Genomic DNA, 18,068 nt, shown 5'->3' on the forward strand with positions numbered 1-18,068 from the left:
CATAGGGTGATCAGGCGTCCCGGAGTTGCCAGGACGGTCCCGGTTTTTCACCAGCTGTCCCGGATGATTTCAGGAAATGTAGCTCATGTCCCGGTTTTTAAAAAGGGCAGACTGAAAATGGCAAGAAGTGCTTTTTTATGTTTTACAAAGGAACTCCACCTTCTGACGGTACCCACCTTCAAGCTGAAGCGCCAAGGAGGTTGCAGGTTTGCAACCCTGGTCCCACGCTTGTGGAACTCCATCCCCCTGGAAATCAGACTCAGCACCAATCTACTCAACTTCAGAAAATCTCTCAAAACCTGGTTATTCACACAAGCTTACGAATGATCTGCTCCGGACTGGCTACCCCCTAGTTTTCTCAGTGCCAAGAAACCAACCGGTGTACGAGCGCTTTTCAAATCATTGATAACATAACATCAATGTCCTGCACTGTAAATCTCATCAGTGCTATTCTGTGGCACGGTCTCCAGTACTGTAGTCGACACACAACTTTTCAGTGTCCCACACTCCAGCCACCTGACCTGCATGCATCCCACCGATCACAAGTTTGAATTCTGACAGGGCCAACTCAGCCTTTCTTTCTTCCAATGCCAATATATCGATTACACATAAATAGGTACCTGTTTTTTTTTTATTTTCAAAAACCTTTATTGAAAGAAAAAAAAGAGTGTGCCATAGTACACTATCACCATGTGACTGTCATAATCCCACATTTGTCACTTTCGTACTGGTGACAGCGGCTTTCGGTCCTCCAACCCCACATTACCCCCCCAACCCCTGTCTTAACCTCCCCCAAATCATGCCCCCCCCACCCCCTTATGTACCACAGCATTACCATGTGTAACAATATCTCGGAACTTGGTATTTAGTTCTGCAGGTATAGAAATGTCTCTTCCAGTCTTCCAAAGGATCTGAGTCTGCTTTCTGCCGTTCTCCCTTGCGACAGCTCAGCATTATGTCCTTTGTCTAGAACACTTTCTTTAGGCCCACTTCCCCACAACACGTGGACCATCTCATTCACTCCCCATAATTACTCCCTCCTCCTCCCGGACCCCGGTGCTTTCGGTATTCTGCACTAGAAGGTAAGCCGTTAGAGGCCCCCAGATGTCTTTGGGTCAGGACTTCATTGGTAATTGTTCTGCGTATGTGTGCAACTGTTCCTGCCAAGTAGTTAGGTCATGGATCCAGTCCTTGAATTTAAGGGCCCTGCCTCTCCCTCATCTGCGGGTCACCTGCCACCTTGCAAGCAGTATTCCCATTGCCGAGAACTTCTTGTGGATTGTCACCACGTCACCGGTCAGTCCCAACAGGGCCATACGTGTGGTCAGCCTTATCTGTACTCATTGCATGGGGGGCGTGGCCAGCAGTCAAGCATGGCGGTTTTCTGCTAGGTGAGCTCCGGACCCGAGCCAACAAAATCCTGTAAATAATTAGCCCCACACTGTAAGCAGACGGCTGCAGCTACGGGAGGCGACTGAGGGGGCGGGCATGGACACTCGGTGCTGGTCTGATGCGAGTCACTGGGAGCGGCAGGCTGAAATAATACCATCGCGGCCGCATAACGTGGATGAGGGCGGCGCGGCAGCGCAAGACGGGAAATTACCACCACGGCCTCTGGAGATCCAGGAATCGGAACTGTGAAGAGCACATAAGACAGAGGGGTCACTGCGTTTGTGTGCAGATCTGCGCCGAAAAGGTGAGAGCCTTGGTTGACGACTTGCTGGCTGAAGAGAGGGCTTGGGAACCCGCGATCCGGGGAGCGTAATCACGTCAGCCCGTGGATGCCCGGTGGCCTGCTTTCCCTTGCAACGGACCCTGGCATACATAGCCTGCAACGGGGCACTGCAGCCCCCTTCCTGCAACAAATTGTAGACCGGAGGTGGAAGCGGTGTATATATAGCGATATTGAACACTACCGCGACGGGGGAGGGTTGGGCTGGTAAATAGCGAAACAGAGGACTAACGGGTAAACCCCTCTGCTGCGGCGGCCATTTGCAATTGGGCCGATTACTACTGGATGGTCTGAATGGGAGCGGCGCTACACGATCTTGGCTGATCCTCTATTGGGACTGCCTCGACCACACAGCGGGCACCAACGAAATTCTGCTAGAGGCCCAACTCAAAGAATACGGCGAGAAGAAGTGCGCGGTAGGGAATGCGGAGGTGAACCTACATTGCTACATCATCGAACAGAAAAGGACACAGTCTTTTGCCGAGTCTCAGTGAGGCATACGGCGTGCTGTCATGCCATATTATTGCACCCAGAAGGTGTCGAGACAGGCGCTGTGAAACTGCTGGTGTGGGAGCCTTGTGACTTCCCCGATGGTGTGATTAACGCCCCCCCTACTGCGCTGCGGCAGAGAGAGAGCCTGGGGGAACGCGATGAGAAGTGGGCCGTAGATGGTATTGCGACTGACCTGTCCTGGTGCCAAAAACTGTGGGGCCTTGCAGGAGCTGGTGTAATTCATTAAACCCTTGTGTATGCTGTCGTCACGTGTTCGGACCCGGGGTAATACCAGAGACTAAGGACATACACCTCAATAACGGAGACGAAGGACATAGTGGGTGCAGAACGGGGAGAGGTGCCTAACGGGCTTCCCTGATTGCGTACCTTTGCCTGCTGCAGTGAGACCTACTAGCCTGGTACATGGTCACATTTCTGCGCTGTGGACTGCACACATGGTAAGCACACCTGGGGGAGCACCGGGAACTTCGGCAACATAATAGCGGAATATTGTGCGACTCTTCTACCCTGTAGGATACAACTGGTGTGCCCTTGCATTACGTTCACTAGGTAAGATGGGCCGAAACAGGCCGAAACAACAGGACCAAAGTGGTGCAGACCCTATACAAGAAGGTCTAAGTAGTACGGATAGCACGCTGGGATCTGGATGTGTCCCCCGACCAAGATGCCTGCTACGGAGGACAAGTTGGATCTTATATTACAGGAAGTGCGGGACTCCAGGAAAGCACTTGAGCTTCAAATATGGACCCTGACCACTGGTCTGAACTTGCTCAGGGCAGACCATGTGAAAACAGCAGAAAAGGTGAAAGACCATGCGACGACACTTGCAGAGATACTGCCAAACCAGAAACAGACCAAAACGGACGTGAAACAGTTACAGACGCAAGTGGCCACCTTAATAGAACGAGTGGAGGACGCAGAAGGTAGAGCAAGAAGGAACAACATCCGAGTGATTGGTCTGCCGGAGAAAAGCGAAGGGTCTGACGCACCGGGATATATGGAACAATGGTCCAAAGACCACGTCATGACAGAGGGACTCTCCACACAATACTGTATAGAGCGTGCACACAGAATACCCACCGGAAGGCCGAAACCGGGTGCCCCTCCGAGGCCCCTTATAGTAAAGTTACTGAATTTCCGTTACCGGGATACTCTGCTGCAGAAAGCCAGGGAGGCTGAGCCGATCTACTTTGAAAATGCAAGAATCTCATTATATCCGGACTATACAATGTTAGTCCAAAAGCAGCGGTCCTCCTTTATGGCGGTGAAACGACGGCTCAGGGACCAAAATTTACAGTACGCACTACTATTCCCAGCACGGTTGAAAATATTACACAAACAGAAAACATACTTTTTTGAAAGCCCTGGAGATGTTGAAGACTGGCTTGAGGTAATGGAACTAACCAATGCTGCGGAGATTGCAGCACAAACTGAGGATAGGCAGAGATCCTTTGAGGGCGCCTCGACAGGACGAAGAGGCAGTAGACCAAGGAGAACCACTGCACGTGCACAGGTCACCTCGCAACAGATAAGGCAGAATAGGAAGCAGGCGATCATCGCTACAGCAACCTTCACGAACGCTGCACGGACAGAAACTAAGTCCTCTACGGAGGACGAGGCGTCGCAGGGGTCGGACTCTGAGGGTAGTGTGGCCCTATTCCCCTCGGCGACTCCACAGCTGATCACGGACCTGTTTGGATGATGGACTTGTGCAAGTATTGTTTCTTTTATGTAATTACAAGCTGTAGTGGCGTTTGCCCTTTCCCAAGTTTACTTAGATACTTTATAGAAGGCAAGATATTATTAGGGCTCTGGTGCTGTAATAACTTAAACCTGGTAGACGTCAGATACACCTCAACGTGTCCAGAGCGCAGGCACAGCCCCCCCCATATGGCGAAGCCGCTTTACATGCCCTTTTTTTTTTAATTAGCTTAGTTCTTGGTTTTTTTTGTGATTCTTGAGTTTGTATTGGTTAAATTAGTAAGTGTTGTGGTCCGGTACAGTTCTATAATTGGACCAAGTATTGGGGAAGTTGGGAAGAGGATCGGCCTGAAATTGTCTGTTATTACTGATATGTTGGTCAGCCTGTGTGACATACGGTCTAGCTCTTCAATATGGTTAATATCCCGATGCATACACTGGGAAAATACATAGTTATAAGTTGGAATATAAGGGGTATGGGCACTATACACAAACGCCATAGGATACATGCCCAATTACAGCACCGTAAGGCACAGATCGTCTATCTGCAGGAATCGCACATGGTAGAAAGTGAAGTTGTAAAACTCCGAAACAAATGGAAGGGACAGGTATTCTCCACCATCTACTCAAATTATGCGAGGGGGCCACGATCTGGATCAGACATGGAGTACCCTTTGTTGCACAAGAACAGAGAATAGATAAATTGGGCAGATATGTATTAGTTAAAGGGACATTGGATGGTCAATTGGTGGTATTGGCCAATATCTATGCCCCTAATTGTGATCAAGATCAATATTGGGATGTGTTGAGTGGGGCGTTGGCAGGTTGGGAGGCACACCCATGGATACTGGGGAGAGACTGAAATGTTGTGTTGGATGTATCCTTGGACAGGTCGCACCCACCCTTACGCAGTACTGGTGTACACAAACAAGCTGAAGCACTAGCACGGTGGGCGGAGGGATGGGGGTTACGACACCCACTACATAAGGAATACTCATATTACTCCGCAGTGCACGATCTCCACACTAGAATAGATAGAGTGTTCTGCTCCGACAGGATAGCAATGCAGGTGATTGAATCCACATATCTTCCTAAGACTTTCTCGGATCACAACCCACTGGAGTTACTCATTACATGGAGCAGGATACCCACACCGGTTCCAACATGGAGCTTTTGGCCACAACTCCTTGAAGATCAAGTATTCCGCAATACCCTCTCTGTTACTATAGATCATTACTTTACAGAGAACAGCAACACGGCCACGAGTAGATTGGTAGACTGGGATGCCTTTAAGGCGGTAATAAGGGGGAAAGCAATTAGTACGACGGTGGGAGCGCGGCAGGAACCACCAGTCACTGTTGGAAGTTGAGGAGAGAATGGGTAGGCTGGAGCAAGCTGCAATAACTGATGCAGAGCAAAAAGGCCCTCTACAGGAGGCACAAATTCAACATGCGGAATTGTTAGAATCGTTAAGGGTTATAGACTACGCGACATACACAGAACGTGCACATAGCGAGGCAGACAAGGCGGGAGCATTACTTGCTCGTCTCATACGCGATGCCCCTCACTCTGTAGTTATACCCAGGATTGTTAAAGAAAATGGGGACATAGTCACCAGTCAAGAAGCGATTAATGCGGTATTCATAGACTACTACGCCACGCTATACGGGGCGCCTGACTCCTCCACTGAGGACAAAACAGAGGCCTTCCTATCCACCCTGACATTCCCAGAAATTCCGGCACCGCTCCGAAAGGGTCTTATAGGACACATTACACCACATGAGATTAAGGTTGCAAAGAAGGGACTACCATGCAATAAAACACTGGGTCTGGATGGGCTCCCCATTGAGTTTTACGATACATATGCCGAGGCTCTAGTGCGCCAATTAGTGGAGCTATACAAAACAGTATGGTAGAAGGGCTCTTTACCCGTCACGACAGCCCAAGCCAAGGGTGGGGGTTAAGTTCATTTTTCCACCCGGTCTGGCGGGAGCCTTACTGGTGCGGTCATCCTGGTCTTGTGCCACCTAGCGCCCCGCAGGTACCTGTTATTTATAAGGCTCCCGGTTTACTATTTTGACAGATAAATACAGACAGAAAAACATTTATTTTCTTGTCAGTATTTATTTTTAAATGTGGATAAAAATGAAAACTGGGTGCTTTTTGAGCCATTCTAAATACTGTCTGCCATGACTGCCAGGCTAGCAACGGTGTGGAAGGTAGGTGAGGGGGTTAAAAAAAAAGGAATTTTAGTAAAGAGGCTTAAACAGTGCATTGATTTATCTTCTGTGGGTGTTCATATCACTGAAACCTGGCAGGCATTCAAGCATGACTGCATATTTATTGGTTTTATAAACGTGGAAATATACCAGTTTGAGCTTTACTTTTTTCACAAAACCCATAACAAATATTGAGAAATACATATAAAGTTGACAAAAAATAAATATGGATAAATACAGACGGAAATGTCAACAAAAAAAATACCATTAAACCGAGAGCCCTGTTTATTTATAGTGCTTAGAAACAACAAAACAGCAGTTTTGAGCATATTAAACGGAGTGACACATGCGCTTCCAGCACGGAGGCCGCACACGGCTATGCCTGCTCTCTGGCAGTCGTGATCGCCGCAGCTGGAATATCTACACACTTGTGCCAACGTCCCTTAACCGGGGCCGGGGTTCTATCGACGTGCCACTCGTGACACAGAGATGTGCGTCACAGTTTTGTGTTGTGATAGTTTCTGTATTTCCTTGTAAGATACTGAATTATTGAGATGGATGTGTGTCACAACGAGAAACCTGATGCACAGAACGGAACAATAAAACCTTTTGAAATCAAGGAGCCGTGCGGTGTGCGGCTCCCGAGGCTGATCCGAGAGCTGCTTACAGAGCTCAATACCAGGAACAAGTGAATGCGGATTCACTGCATCCAAAGAGAGCCTGTGTCTGGAGCACAGGATGGATGGAGGCGCGGTGGGTGGAAACAGGCACAGGATGCATGTCGGGGCAGCGAGTGGAAATAGAGGTACAGGATGGATGGAGGCGCGGTGGGTGGAAACAGGCACAGGATGCATGTCGGGGCAGCGAGTGGAAATAGAGGTACAGGATGGATGGAGGCGCGGTGGGTGGAAACAGGCACAGGATGCATGTCGGGGCAGCGAGTGGAAATAGAGGTACAAGATGTATGGAGGCGCAGTGTGTGGAAATAGAGGTACAGGATGTATGGAGGCGCAGTGAGTGGAAATAGAGGTACAGGATGTATGGAAGCGCAGTGAGTGACTTCAGAGGTACAGGATGTGCTGAGGCGCAGCGAGTGGCAATAGAGGTACAGGATGTATGTAGGCGCAATGAGTGGAAATAGAGGCACAGGATCTATAGAGACACAGTGAGTGGCAACAGAGGATTGGGATGAATGGAGGTGCAGTGAGTGGAAATAGAGGTACAGCATTTATGGAGGTGCAGTGAGTGACTTCAGAGGTACAGGATGTATGGAGCTGCAGCGAGTGGCAACAGAGGTGCAGGATGTATGGAGGTGCAGTGAGTGGAAATAGAGGTACAGGATGTATGTAGGCGCAGTGAGTGGAAATAGAGGTACAGGATGTATGTAGGCGCAGTGAGTGGAAATAGAGGTACAGGATGTATGGAGGCGCAGTGAGTGGAAATAGAGGTACAGGATGTATGGAGGCGCAGTGAGTGGAAATAGAGGTACAGGATGTATGGAAGCGCAGTGAGTGACTTCAGAGGTACAGGATTTTCTGAGGCGCAGCGAGTGGCAATAGAGGTACAGGATGTATGTAGGCGCAATGAGTGGAAATAGAGGCACAGGATGTATAGAGAAACAGTGAGTGGCAACAGAGGATTGGTATGAATGGAGGTGCAGTGAGTGGAAATAGAGGTACAGGATTTATGGAGGTGCAGTGAGTGACTTCAGAGGTACAGGATGTATGGAGCTGCAGCGAGTGGCAACAGAGGTGCAGGATGTATGGAGGTGCAGTGAGTGGAAATAGAGGTACAGGATGTATGTAGGCGCAGTGAGTGGAAATAGAGGTACAGGATGTATGTAGGCGCAGTGAGTGGAAATAGAGGTACAGGATGTATGGAGGCGCAGTGAGTGGAAATAGAGGTACAGGATGTATGGAGGCGCAGTGAGTGGAAATAGAGGTACAGGATGTATGGAAGCGCAGTGAGTGACTTCAGAGGTACAGGATTTTCTGAGGCGCAGCGAGTGGCAATAGAGGTACAGGATGTATGTAGGCGCAATGAGTGGAAATAGAGGCACAGGATGTATAGAGAAACAGTGAGTGGCAACAGAGGATTGGTATGAATGGAGGTGCAGTGAGTGGAAATAGAGGTACAGGATTTATGGAGGTGCAGTGAGTGACTTCAGAGGTACAGGATGTATGGAGCTGCAGCGAGTGGCAACAGAGGTGCAGGATGTATGGAGGTGCAGTGAGTGGAAATAGAGGCACAGGATGTATAGAGACACAGTGAGTGGCAACAGAGGATTGGGATGTATGGAGGTGCAGTGAGTGGAAATAGAGGTACAGGATGTATGGAGGCGCAGTGAGTGACTTCAGAGGTACAGGATGTATGGAGGTGCAGCGAGTGGCAACAGAGGTGCAGGATGTATGGAGGCGCAGTGAGTGGAAATAGAGGCACAGGATGAATGGCGGGGCAGCGAGTGGCAATAGAGGCACAGGATTCATGCCGGGGCAGCGAGTGACAATAGAGGCACAGGATGTATGGAGGCGCAGTGAGTGACTTTAGAGGTACAGGATGTATGGAGGTGCAGCGAGTGGCAACAGAGGATTCGGATATGTGTAGGTGCAATGAGTGGAAATAGAGGCACAGGATGTATAGAGACACAGTGAGTGGCAACAGAGGATTCGGATGTATGGAGGCACAGTGACTGGAAATAGAGGTACAGGATGTATGGAGGTGCAGTGAGTGACTTCAGAGGTACAGGATGTATGGAGGCGCAGTGAGTGGCAATAGAGGCACAGGATGAATGGAAGCACAGTGAGTACAAAGAGAGGCACAGGATGGATGGAGGAGCAGCGAGTAGCTACAGAGTTACAGCAAACTAATGATGGACCGAATGCTGACAATGCAAACATTCTCCCCCTGTCAAAAGATCTGAGTAAAATTAATTGTTCTTTTGCCCACTACGCCACCCCAATTTGGACACAGCCATATGCAAATCAGCCTTGACCCTGTGCCCCATGGGAACAGTCCAGACCGAACTGCCAGGCCAGGTCCTCTCTGGACCGGAACCAAACATCCTGGGACTGGTTTCAGGGCATGTCACCCTTCTTCAGCCAGGCTATCTTGAATCCAGTGGCACAGTGAGCAAGGGACCCACGTCTGGGCATGCCCATCCCACTTAGGGCGAAAAGTGTTACAGCAAACAAATGATGGATGGAATACTAATAATGCAAACATTCTCCCCCATTCATAAGATCTGGGTTAAATCCATCGTTCTTTTGCCCACTACGCCACCCCATGTTTGGACCCAGCCATATGCATATCAGTCTTGACATTGTGTCTCATGGGAACAGTCCAGACCGAACTCCCAGGCCAGGTCCTCCCTGGACCGGAAACAAGCATCCTGGGACCGGAAATGTTGGGAAAAATTCTGGGGTTAGTAGCAGGCCTCTGCAGTGGTAAGAGTAAAGCACTAGGCACCCACTGGAGGAGTTGGTTTAGGATGCATGTCAAATGCACCCAGTGGCTCTCTTCGGGCAGGAGTAAAACAAATAATTGCACGGTGACTCTGTCCATCACTCCACTATAAAAAGAGGACTCGAGTAAGCACAGACAGAGCCTTCTCTGGATTATACATATTTTACCAATTGTGATTGCCTTAAAAACAATACAGCAGGTGTGTAGCAACTCTCAGGATAGGACTCAATATTCTAACATTTGTAGACTCCACATGTGATTCTTCTTATGTAGTGAATGAAATGAAGATGTACTCCTCTTCGCTCCTGAGGCCGGTTTTAAGACGCTTTATGTACATTTAAATTCTGGGGTCTTACGGGTCGTAATTGACACAGGTCACCTGGGTCACACTTCCGAGTAAGAATGCGTGGATGTTACAATATACGTCTCATGTAGTCTTTTTTGCTCTGAGGCAAAATACATTTACGATACTGAAGACTCTACTCCATCTGCATGCTACTGATTGCTCTACTGATGGTCATAAATGTTTTTTTTAAACTTTATTAATAGTGGGATAAAGTGTATTGGTCATGATAATGGTGTAGAAATACACATCTTTTTATTAGAATCATGTTATGTAAATTGTTTATTTGACTTCCTCGAAGTCTGTATCAAAAACAAATAAACATTTGATGTTACTTGATTTCTGATAGTAGGGCACACACATTTGCCAGAGCACCTGACCTTCTCTTCAGCCTTCCAGATGTGGTTTGAGGCACCTCTTGTACTTCGATCACAGTGGGTCCTCCACCCCCAGTCAGACCATCGCAGGCAGCCTTAGGGCAGCCACGTCTGTGCTCGCCAATGCCCTAACTTGCAGCATATCCAGTACGGCACCACTTGGGCCCACATGCCAATCGCATCCCTTTTTTAAGAGAACATCTGGCTGAGTATGGATCACATTTAATTGATATAACCTAAGTGGTGTACTGTGCATCAAACAAACCTTTCTTCCACCTTTTCTAAGTAAGCCTTGTCTGCTCAACGGTAGCCCGACATTGGTGGTACAAGGCAGGATCAGGATTCTGCCTTAAGAAATACCGTTATTGCATAATGAAGCTCGATTAGATACTGATTTACTAAAAGTAACATCAAATCAGTGGTGTAAATTAGGGACATTGAGTCTGAGATTGGCCTGAGATTAATATTAGGAGAAAGATTAAGACAACAAGGCTGTCTCGGAATGTTGAAACACCAAAGTGACGCCACTAAAGCTCAATTAGTACTAACTATGTTACAGCACTGGAAGACACAGGAAGAAGGGCTACTCTGCTCCACAGAGGAACACTGAGGAGCTAAGTCAATCCCACCACAGGCCACAGTCATAAACTAACCAACCCACAGGTGCTAGTAGTACCTATACCAACCATCACACCTCGCCCTCATGTTCCGAATTCCGAAGACCAAACAGATTGAATTCGTACTGAGGAACGCTAAGGTGGACTCCAACAAACAACAAAGCTGTTTTAAGAGGGACACTCTTAGGGCACAGATAAAAAGAGCATTCAAAAGAGCAGGCGGCACCCCCTATTGCTGAAACCGAGAAGGGAAGGGCTCAGGAGGCTGGGATCAGAAAGATGAAGCTGAAAGCTGACAAGGTTGTAGCAAGATTACCCAATGGGAGCTTCTAATGTGTGAACACATCAGCCTGCACTGTGTCAACACATCAACCTGCTCTATAGTTTCAACCGTGGTAGTGGAGAATTACTCAACAGCACAACAACAGCAGTGCATAGTGTGGTTGATGTGGCTTCTGTTAAGCTATCCTGCATCATGCGGAAGTTGAGGGTGGAGGAAAAGGAAGCCATATTTCTTATCCATTTGTTTCTTAGTGGGTATGAGGCAAAAATTGAACTGTGGGTAAGAGGAAAAAATAGAATAGGATGAAAGACAAAATATTTGTGAAAAAATGAAAATGGCAGATGTGAGTAGTTTTGGATGGACCCTTTTTCTGTACCGTAAGTTTTTAAAGAGAGGAATAGTAATTTGTGTTTCATGCATCTTTGTTGCGTGGTGTGTGAGCTAGTCTATGTGGTTGAAGTAATGGAAAGAAGTGAACATTTTTAGTTTGACCCTTTGTTGGCAGAGGACATCAGGACACCCCCGCGCCGCACGGCCACCAGCTGTGTGTGTGTGCCCCCGCTGCTGCTCGCATACTCGCTGCTCCGTGAGCCTGCCGCCCTAGCTGCCCGCCTCGCTGTACGTCGCCCCCGCAGCTCCGCCGGTTTTTTGTCTGTATTTGTTATTGCCTTGAGAGATTGTATTGCCTTCTGTTTGTTTGAATTGTACTTTTTCCTTCTGTAATTTGTGCTCGTTTTTTCCCCCCCTGTGCCTTTCCCGCCCCGCTCCCCGCTTCCCGCCGCCGGCAACGAGGCCACGCCCCCTTTGTGTTCTGTGCCCTCCCCGCTCCCGCCTCCCAGCTGCTCCTCCCTCCCCACTTAACCTTAAATGGCGACCGCACGGACGCGCAGCGGGCGCGCTGATTGTGCGCCGAAGGCGCGCCAAAGGTAAGCCCGTCTGCGCCCGTCCGCGCCTGGACCACGCCCAGTGCCAGGACCCCTGGCCCCCGCCGAAGCAAGACGACCCGACGGACCTACGCCGCCGCAACACTCAACGCACTCAACACCGGCCAGAACCCTGCCTGCTACCGAGCCACCCCGAGACGCACCCACGGACCCTGCAAATTCACCTGCCTCCGGACCGACACCACCCCCGTCAAGTCGAGTACCAGCAACAACCACCTGAAGTGCATCCTGCTGAACACCCGCTCCGTCCACAGGCACGCCGTAGAACTCTGAGACCTGCTCGACGCAACAGCACCGGACGTCGCCTTCCTCACCGAGACCTGGATGAACGCGTCCTCAGCGCCCGACATCGCAATAGCCATCCCGGGCGGATACAAGATCACCCGGAGGGATCGCGTCAACCAGACGGGAGGAGGCATCGCCATCATACACAAGAACACCATCCGCATCTCGACCAACTCCGACGAAACCTTCACCGCCGCCGAACACCTTCACTTCCAGATACACACCGACCCCAAGACCACCCTCCGAGGCACCCTCATCTACAGACCACCAGGACCACGCACACAATTCAGCGAAGACATTGCGGACTTCATCAGCCCACACGCCCTGCCCTCCGCCGACTACATCCTCCTAGGGGACCTCAACTTCCACCTGGAAAACAACAACGACAGAAACACCACCACCCTGCTGGACAACCTCGCCAACCTCGGACTCAAGCAACTGGTGAACACCCCCACCCACTACGCCGGCCACACGCTTGACCCCGTCTTCTCATCCAGCAAGCACATCTCCTTCAGCCACGCCACCGGACTCCACTGGACCAACCACAGCTGCGTCCACTTCAGCTTCAGAAAGACTGCGACCACCCACAACAGGTCCCCCGCCGGAGCTGGAGCAAGATCACCACCGAGCAGCTCACCGCCTCCCTCAGCCAGAACACACCCACCAACACAACGGACCCAAACGAAGCAGCGAGCAACCTCACCAAGTGGCTGACCGCCTGCGCCGACAACCTCGCACCACTAAAGAACCCTCCCAGCAGACCCGGCAGCAAGAAAACCCCCTGGTTCACCAACGAACTCAAGGAATCCAAGAAGAACTGCCGCACCCTCGAGAAAACCTGGCGGTTCGACCAGACCAAAGACAACAGGACCGCCCTCAATCACGCCACCCGCAAACACCACCAGCTGATCCGCGCCACCAAGAAGTCGGCACTCAAAGAACGACTGGACAACAACGCCCACGACAGCAAGGAACTTTTCAGCATCGTCAAAGAGTTCTCCAACCCCAGCGCCGGAAACAACGACATCACTCCCTCACAAGACCTCTGCAACTCACTCGCCACGTTCTTCCACCACAAGATCGCCGACATACATAACAGCTTCGACAAACAGACCACGCACCCTACCGCCGAACCAACGCCCGCCACCACCATCCTCTGCAACTGGACCCCGATCAACACCGAAGACACCACCCGCACGATGAACTCATCCACTCCGGATCACCAACCGACCCCTGCCCACACCACGTCTTCAACAAAGCCGACGCCATCATCGCACCCCATCTCCGGGACATCATCAACTCCTCCTTCAACACCGCCACCTTCCCGGAGAGCTGGAAGCACGCCGAGCTCACCGCCCTCCTGAAGAAACCAACAGCGGACCCCACGGACCTCAAGAACTACCGCCCCATCTCGCTCCTTCCCTTTCCGGCCAAAGTCATCGAGAAGACCGCCAACAGCCAGCTGGCCGCCTTCCTCGAGACGAATGGCTCCCTCGACCCCTCACAGTCCGGGTTCCGGGCCAACCACAGCACCGAGACCGCCCTAATCGCAGCCACCGACGACATCAGAACCCAGATCGACAACGGTGAAACAGCGGCCCTCATCCTCCTGGACCTCTCTGCGGCGTTCGACACTGTCTGCCACCGCACCCTAGTGAAGCGCCTCAGCAACATCGGAATCCGAGAGAAAGCACTGGAATGGATCATATCGTTCCTCGCCGGAAGAACCCAGAGGGTTAGCCTCCCCCCGTTCAGATCCGAGGCCACCGAAGTCATCTGCGGCGTTCCTCAAGGATCTTCACTCAGTCCAACCCTCTTCAACGTCTACATGAGCCCCCTCGCAGCCATCGCACGCCAACACAACCTCAACATCATCTCCTACGCCGACGACACCCAGCTGATCCTCTCCCTCACCAACGACCCCGCCACCGCCAAGGCCAACCTACACGAAGGGATGAAAAACGTCGCCGACTGGATGAGGAGCAGCCGCCTCAAACTGAACTCAGACAAGACAGAAGTCCTCATCCTGGGATCATCACCCTTCGCCTGGGACGACTCCTGGTGGCCCCCAGCCCTGGGCACCGCTCCCAAACCAACGGACCACGTACGCAACCTGGGCTTCATCCTGGACTCCTCCCTATCAATGACCAGACAAGTCAACGCCGTCTCATCCTCGTGCTTCAACACCCTGCGCATGCTCCGCAAGATCTTCAGATGGATCCCGACCGAAACCAGGAAGACCGTCACCCAGGCACTCGTCACCAGCCGACTGGTCTACGGGAACACCCTCTACGCCGGAACCACAGCCAAACTTCAAAAAAGACTCCAGCGCATCCAGAACGCCTCCGCACGACTCATCCTGAACATCCCCCGACACAGCCACATCACCGGACACCTGAGAGACCTGCACTGGCTCCCCGTCAGCAAGAGAATCACGTTCAGACTCCTGACCCACGCACACAAGGCTCTCCACGACCTGGGCCCCAAGTACCTCAACGACCGCATGACCTTCTACACGTCCGCCCGCCAGCTTCGATCAACCAGCCACGCCCTCGCCACCGTACCGCGCATCCGCAGAGCCACCGCCGGAGGAAGATCCTTCTCCTACCTGGCGGCCAAGACCTGGACCTCCCTCCCCACCCACCTTCGGCGAACCCAGGACCATCTCTCCTTCAGGAAGCAGCTCAAGACCTGGCTGTTCGAGCAGTAACTTACACCCCGCCCCCCGCCCCAGCGCCTTGAGACCCTCCCGGGTGAGTAGCGCGCTCTACAAATGCATTGATTGATTGATTGATTGGTTGCTTGTCCAGAAGGGCTGCTTCAGCACTTGGATAAATCTCAGGTCACAAACTTTAAGCAATTAACTTTCGCTGCTAACAGATAGAATGTGAATAAGGGGAATCTAGAGTTGCAGAGAACACATAAAACAAACAGGATCACCCATGGAGGCTTGTCCACCAGCAGTTCTCCATTTGGCAGCAAACACCATAGCAGAGTCCCTCTGTAAACTCAAATAATGTGATTCTTTCCAGAATTCATCCACAGAGTTGGAAACAAGGCATAATTAGCCCTCTCCTAAAAAAAACTAACTTAGATCCACGGGACTGTAAGAATTATCGGCCCATATCCTTGCTTCCAGTTCCTGCAAAAATCCTGGAGCTGCATCTCAATAATCAGCTGATGGAAACTGCAGAAAACCAATTACCGATTAAGGATTCTCAGTTCAGATTTAGGAAACACCATGGGATGGAAACTGGTTTAATATCTGCCACTGATTACATCAGGCGCACCGTGGATGAAGGGCACAGGGTGGTGCTGATTCTCTTGGATCTGCCAGCAGCATTTGATACCATCTCACCTATATTGCTCCAGGACAGACTCCAGAGTCTTGGTGTTTCTCCTCATGTACTATCTCTCCTGTCCTCATTCTTGACAGGTAGATCTCAAAGGGTGTATCATAGGGATGCAAAAAAAAAAAGGAAATCTTCCCTCTCATCCAATGACCAGCATGAATACGGGTAGCACTGGCCCTGGTAATGTCCAGACTCTATACCTGGACGCCAATAACAGCACGCAGTACAAACTTCAGGTGCTGCAGAATGCACTGGTAAGACTTGTTCTGGTCATCCCCAGAAAACAATCTGCCGGGAAGGGACTAGAAGCCCTGCACTGGCTCCCTATCGAAAAAACGTATTCGCTTTAAGTCACTCTGCATGGTACACAAGTCACTCTATCTTCCCTATCCATCCAGATTAAAAACAATGTTCAGCTGGCACTCCCCCAGTAGACCCCTTCAATCTTCGCTTCAAATGCGACTGGTGGTACCAAGAACCCAAAAGAGGAAATGGGGGGACAGAGCATTCTTGGTGGCAGCTAGCAAACTTTGGGACTCCCTTCCTCTCGCCCTTAGGGCCATTCCACTTCTTTTACCATTCAGAAAGGCTCTTAAGACCTGGTTTTTCTCAGCCTAGCATCTATCTGGGGTAATCTCTTTTTCAATCCTCCTCTGGACGGCCGGTCTTTAGCACCTTGATGCCTTAGGGTGATTGTTGCGCTTTACAAATTGTACATCAAATCAAATCAGAGAACATACAAAACTGTTCCACAAGGATACTGAAGAAGGAAAAGGAAATGGATGTCCTGATTTTAGTTGGAAGTGACTCTAGACCACAAATGGATCCCTTACCGGGCTCTCTTTCAGCTGCAAGCCCTCCCCATTCGGCAGCGATGACCTTCGCTTTGTTGAGGAGTTCTTGCTCGGCGTGGCCACAGCTCCACACTTCTTCTTCACAAACATCACCTCGCAGCTCGCCTGGTCTTCATTATGTGTGCTCTTACCCGCATTAATCACCCTAGAAGAGAAAACAAGCATGTTAACGCCCGGCAGCTTCACAGTGTTGCAGTTTCTAGAGGTTTTTAGCTTATCTAGAATTTATGGGAACATTTCGAAGGGTTTCCTGTACTAATAGCCAGAGCTCCAAGCCTGTGAGTTTGGCATTTGTGTGGCTGTTTGTTTAGAAATTAATAGCAGCTTTTGCTGGAAGGCTAATTGACTGTTTCAGAAAAAAATCAATTGTTCTTTAAAGCCACATTTTTTGTACATGTTCACACAAACAAATTCATTTGCTTAATAAAAATAGGTATGGCTAGATATATTTACTTCTTGGACAAACATCACCTAAATAACTCCTGTAAATAAGAGAAAAACTAAGCCATTGACAAACAGACCTAAAAAGCTTCAGAGTGCCATATATGTTCTTGCCCTTATAGGCACCATCCCGGCTCCCATCAGCAAGAGGCTGTCTTAGCATACCTCAGGTTTAACCTATTGTGGCCGAGCGGGCAGGATTTAATGGCATAAACCAAAAGCGTGGAGCGGTGATGGTGGCTACATCAATCTGCGACAAAACGCACAGCTGTGCTAACACTACGACATGAGGAAGAACTCATTGGGTCTTCTGTTCCAAGTAGTTTTGTGCAGGGAATCCCACCAGCAGCACATAAATGGGATAGGTCATTAGGCAGCATTTAAATGGGAGAAAAGATGGTTGCACAGTCTGACTAATCTTATATCTGAAGCACTTTTATGTATCGGATAGCAGTATAGAGGACAATGTTCGAATTGTGGTGGGTGTGCAGGTAACGAATTGAACATGAACTTAATTTTCCCGTCTTTAATTCAAATTCCTTTTTACCACAACCAACTTCAGTCCGGTTTAATCAAACGGGCAAACCTCATGTGACCAGCGTCTGCTCAACGCTTTGGCACCAGCTACAGTAAACTTCCCTTTCCTGGTAGCATCCGGTAACCATATCCCTCCATGCCACCCCAGGCACCATCATTGAAAGTTCAGCTCTTTACATGTTTCCTTTGACGTAGGTCATACTTTGGTCAAATGTGTTTAATTACATTGAATTGAAAGTATAACTCCCAGTTAGCGCATACCGTTGCAATGGGATGTCTAGTACCACTGCGGAAGCAGTACTGAGGACATGTAGCAGAAGATGCTATGAAGGAATCTTAACTATCGAAGATACCAGCGATTATAGGGGCAGGAAAGTTTGATGCATAAAGCCAAATTGGGGATATGG

The 18,068-nt window shown here is 50.0% G+C and overlaps 1 protein-coding gene across 1 annotated transcript in view; it reads right to left on the reverse strand.

Moving 5' to 3' along the window:
* Window positions 1–18,068, reverse strand: part of PPM1H (protein phosphatase, Mg2+/Mn2+ dependent 1H) — a 601,142-nt gene that overhangs the window by 306,593 nt on the left and 276,481 nt on the right. The window contains exon 2 of the mRNA XM_078675682.1: window positions 16,663–16,828. Within this exon, the coding sequence (XP_078531808.1) occupies window positions 16,663–16,828 (166 nt within the window). The remainder of the gene's footprint in view (window positions 1–16,662; window positions 16,829–18,068) is intronic.

Source organism: Lissotriton helveticus, chromosome 1_1 (assembly GCF_964261635.1).
Source record: "Lissotriton helveticus chromosome 1_1, aLisHel1.1, whole genome shotgun sequence".
Lineage (NCBI taxonomy): Eukaryota > Metazoa > Chordata > Amphibia > Caudata > Salamandridae > Lissotriton > Lissotriton helveticus.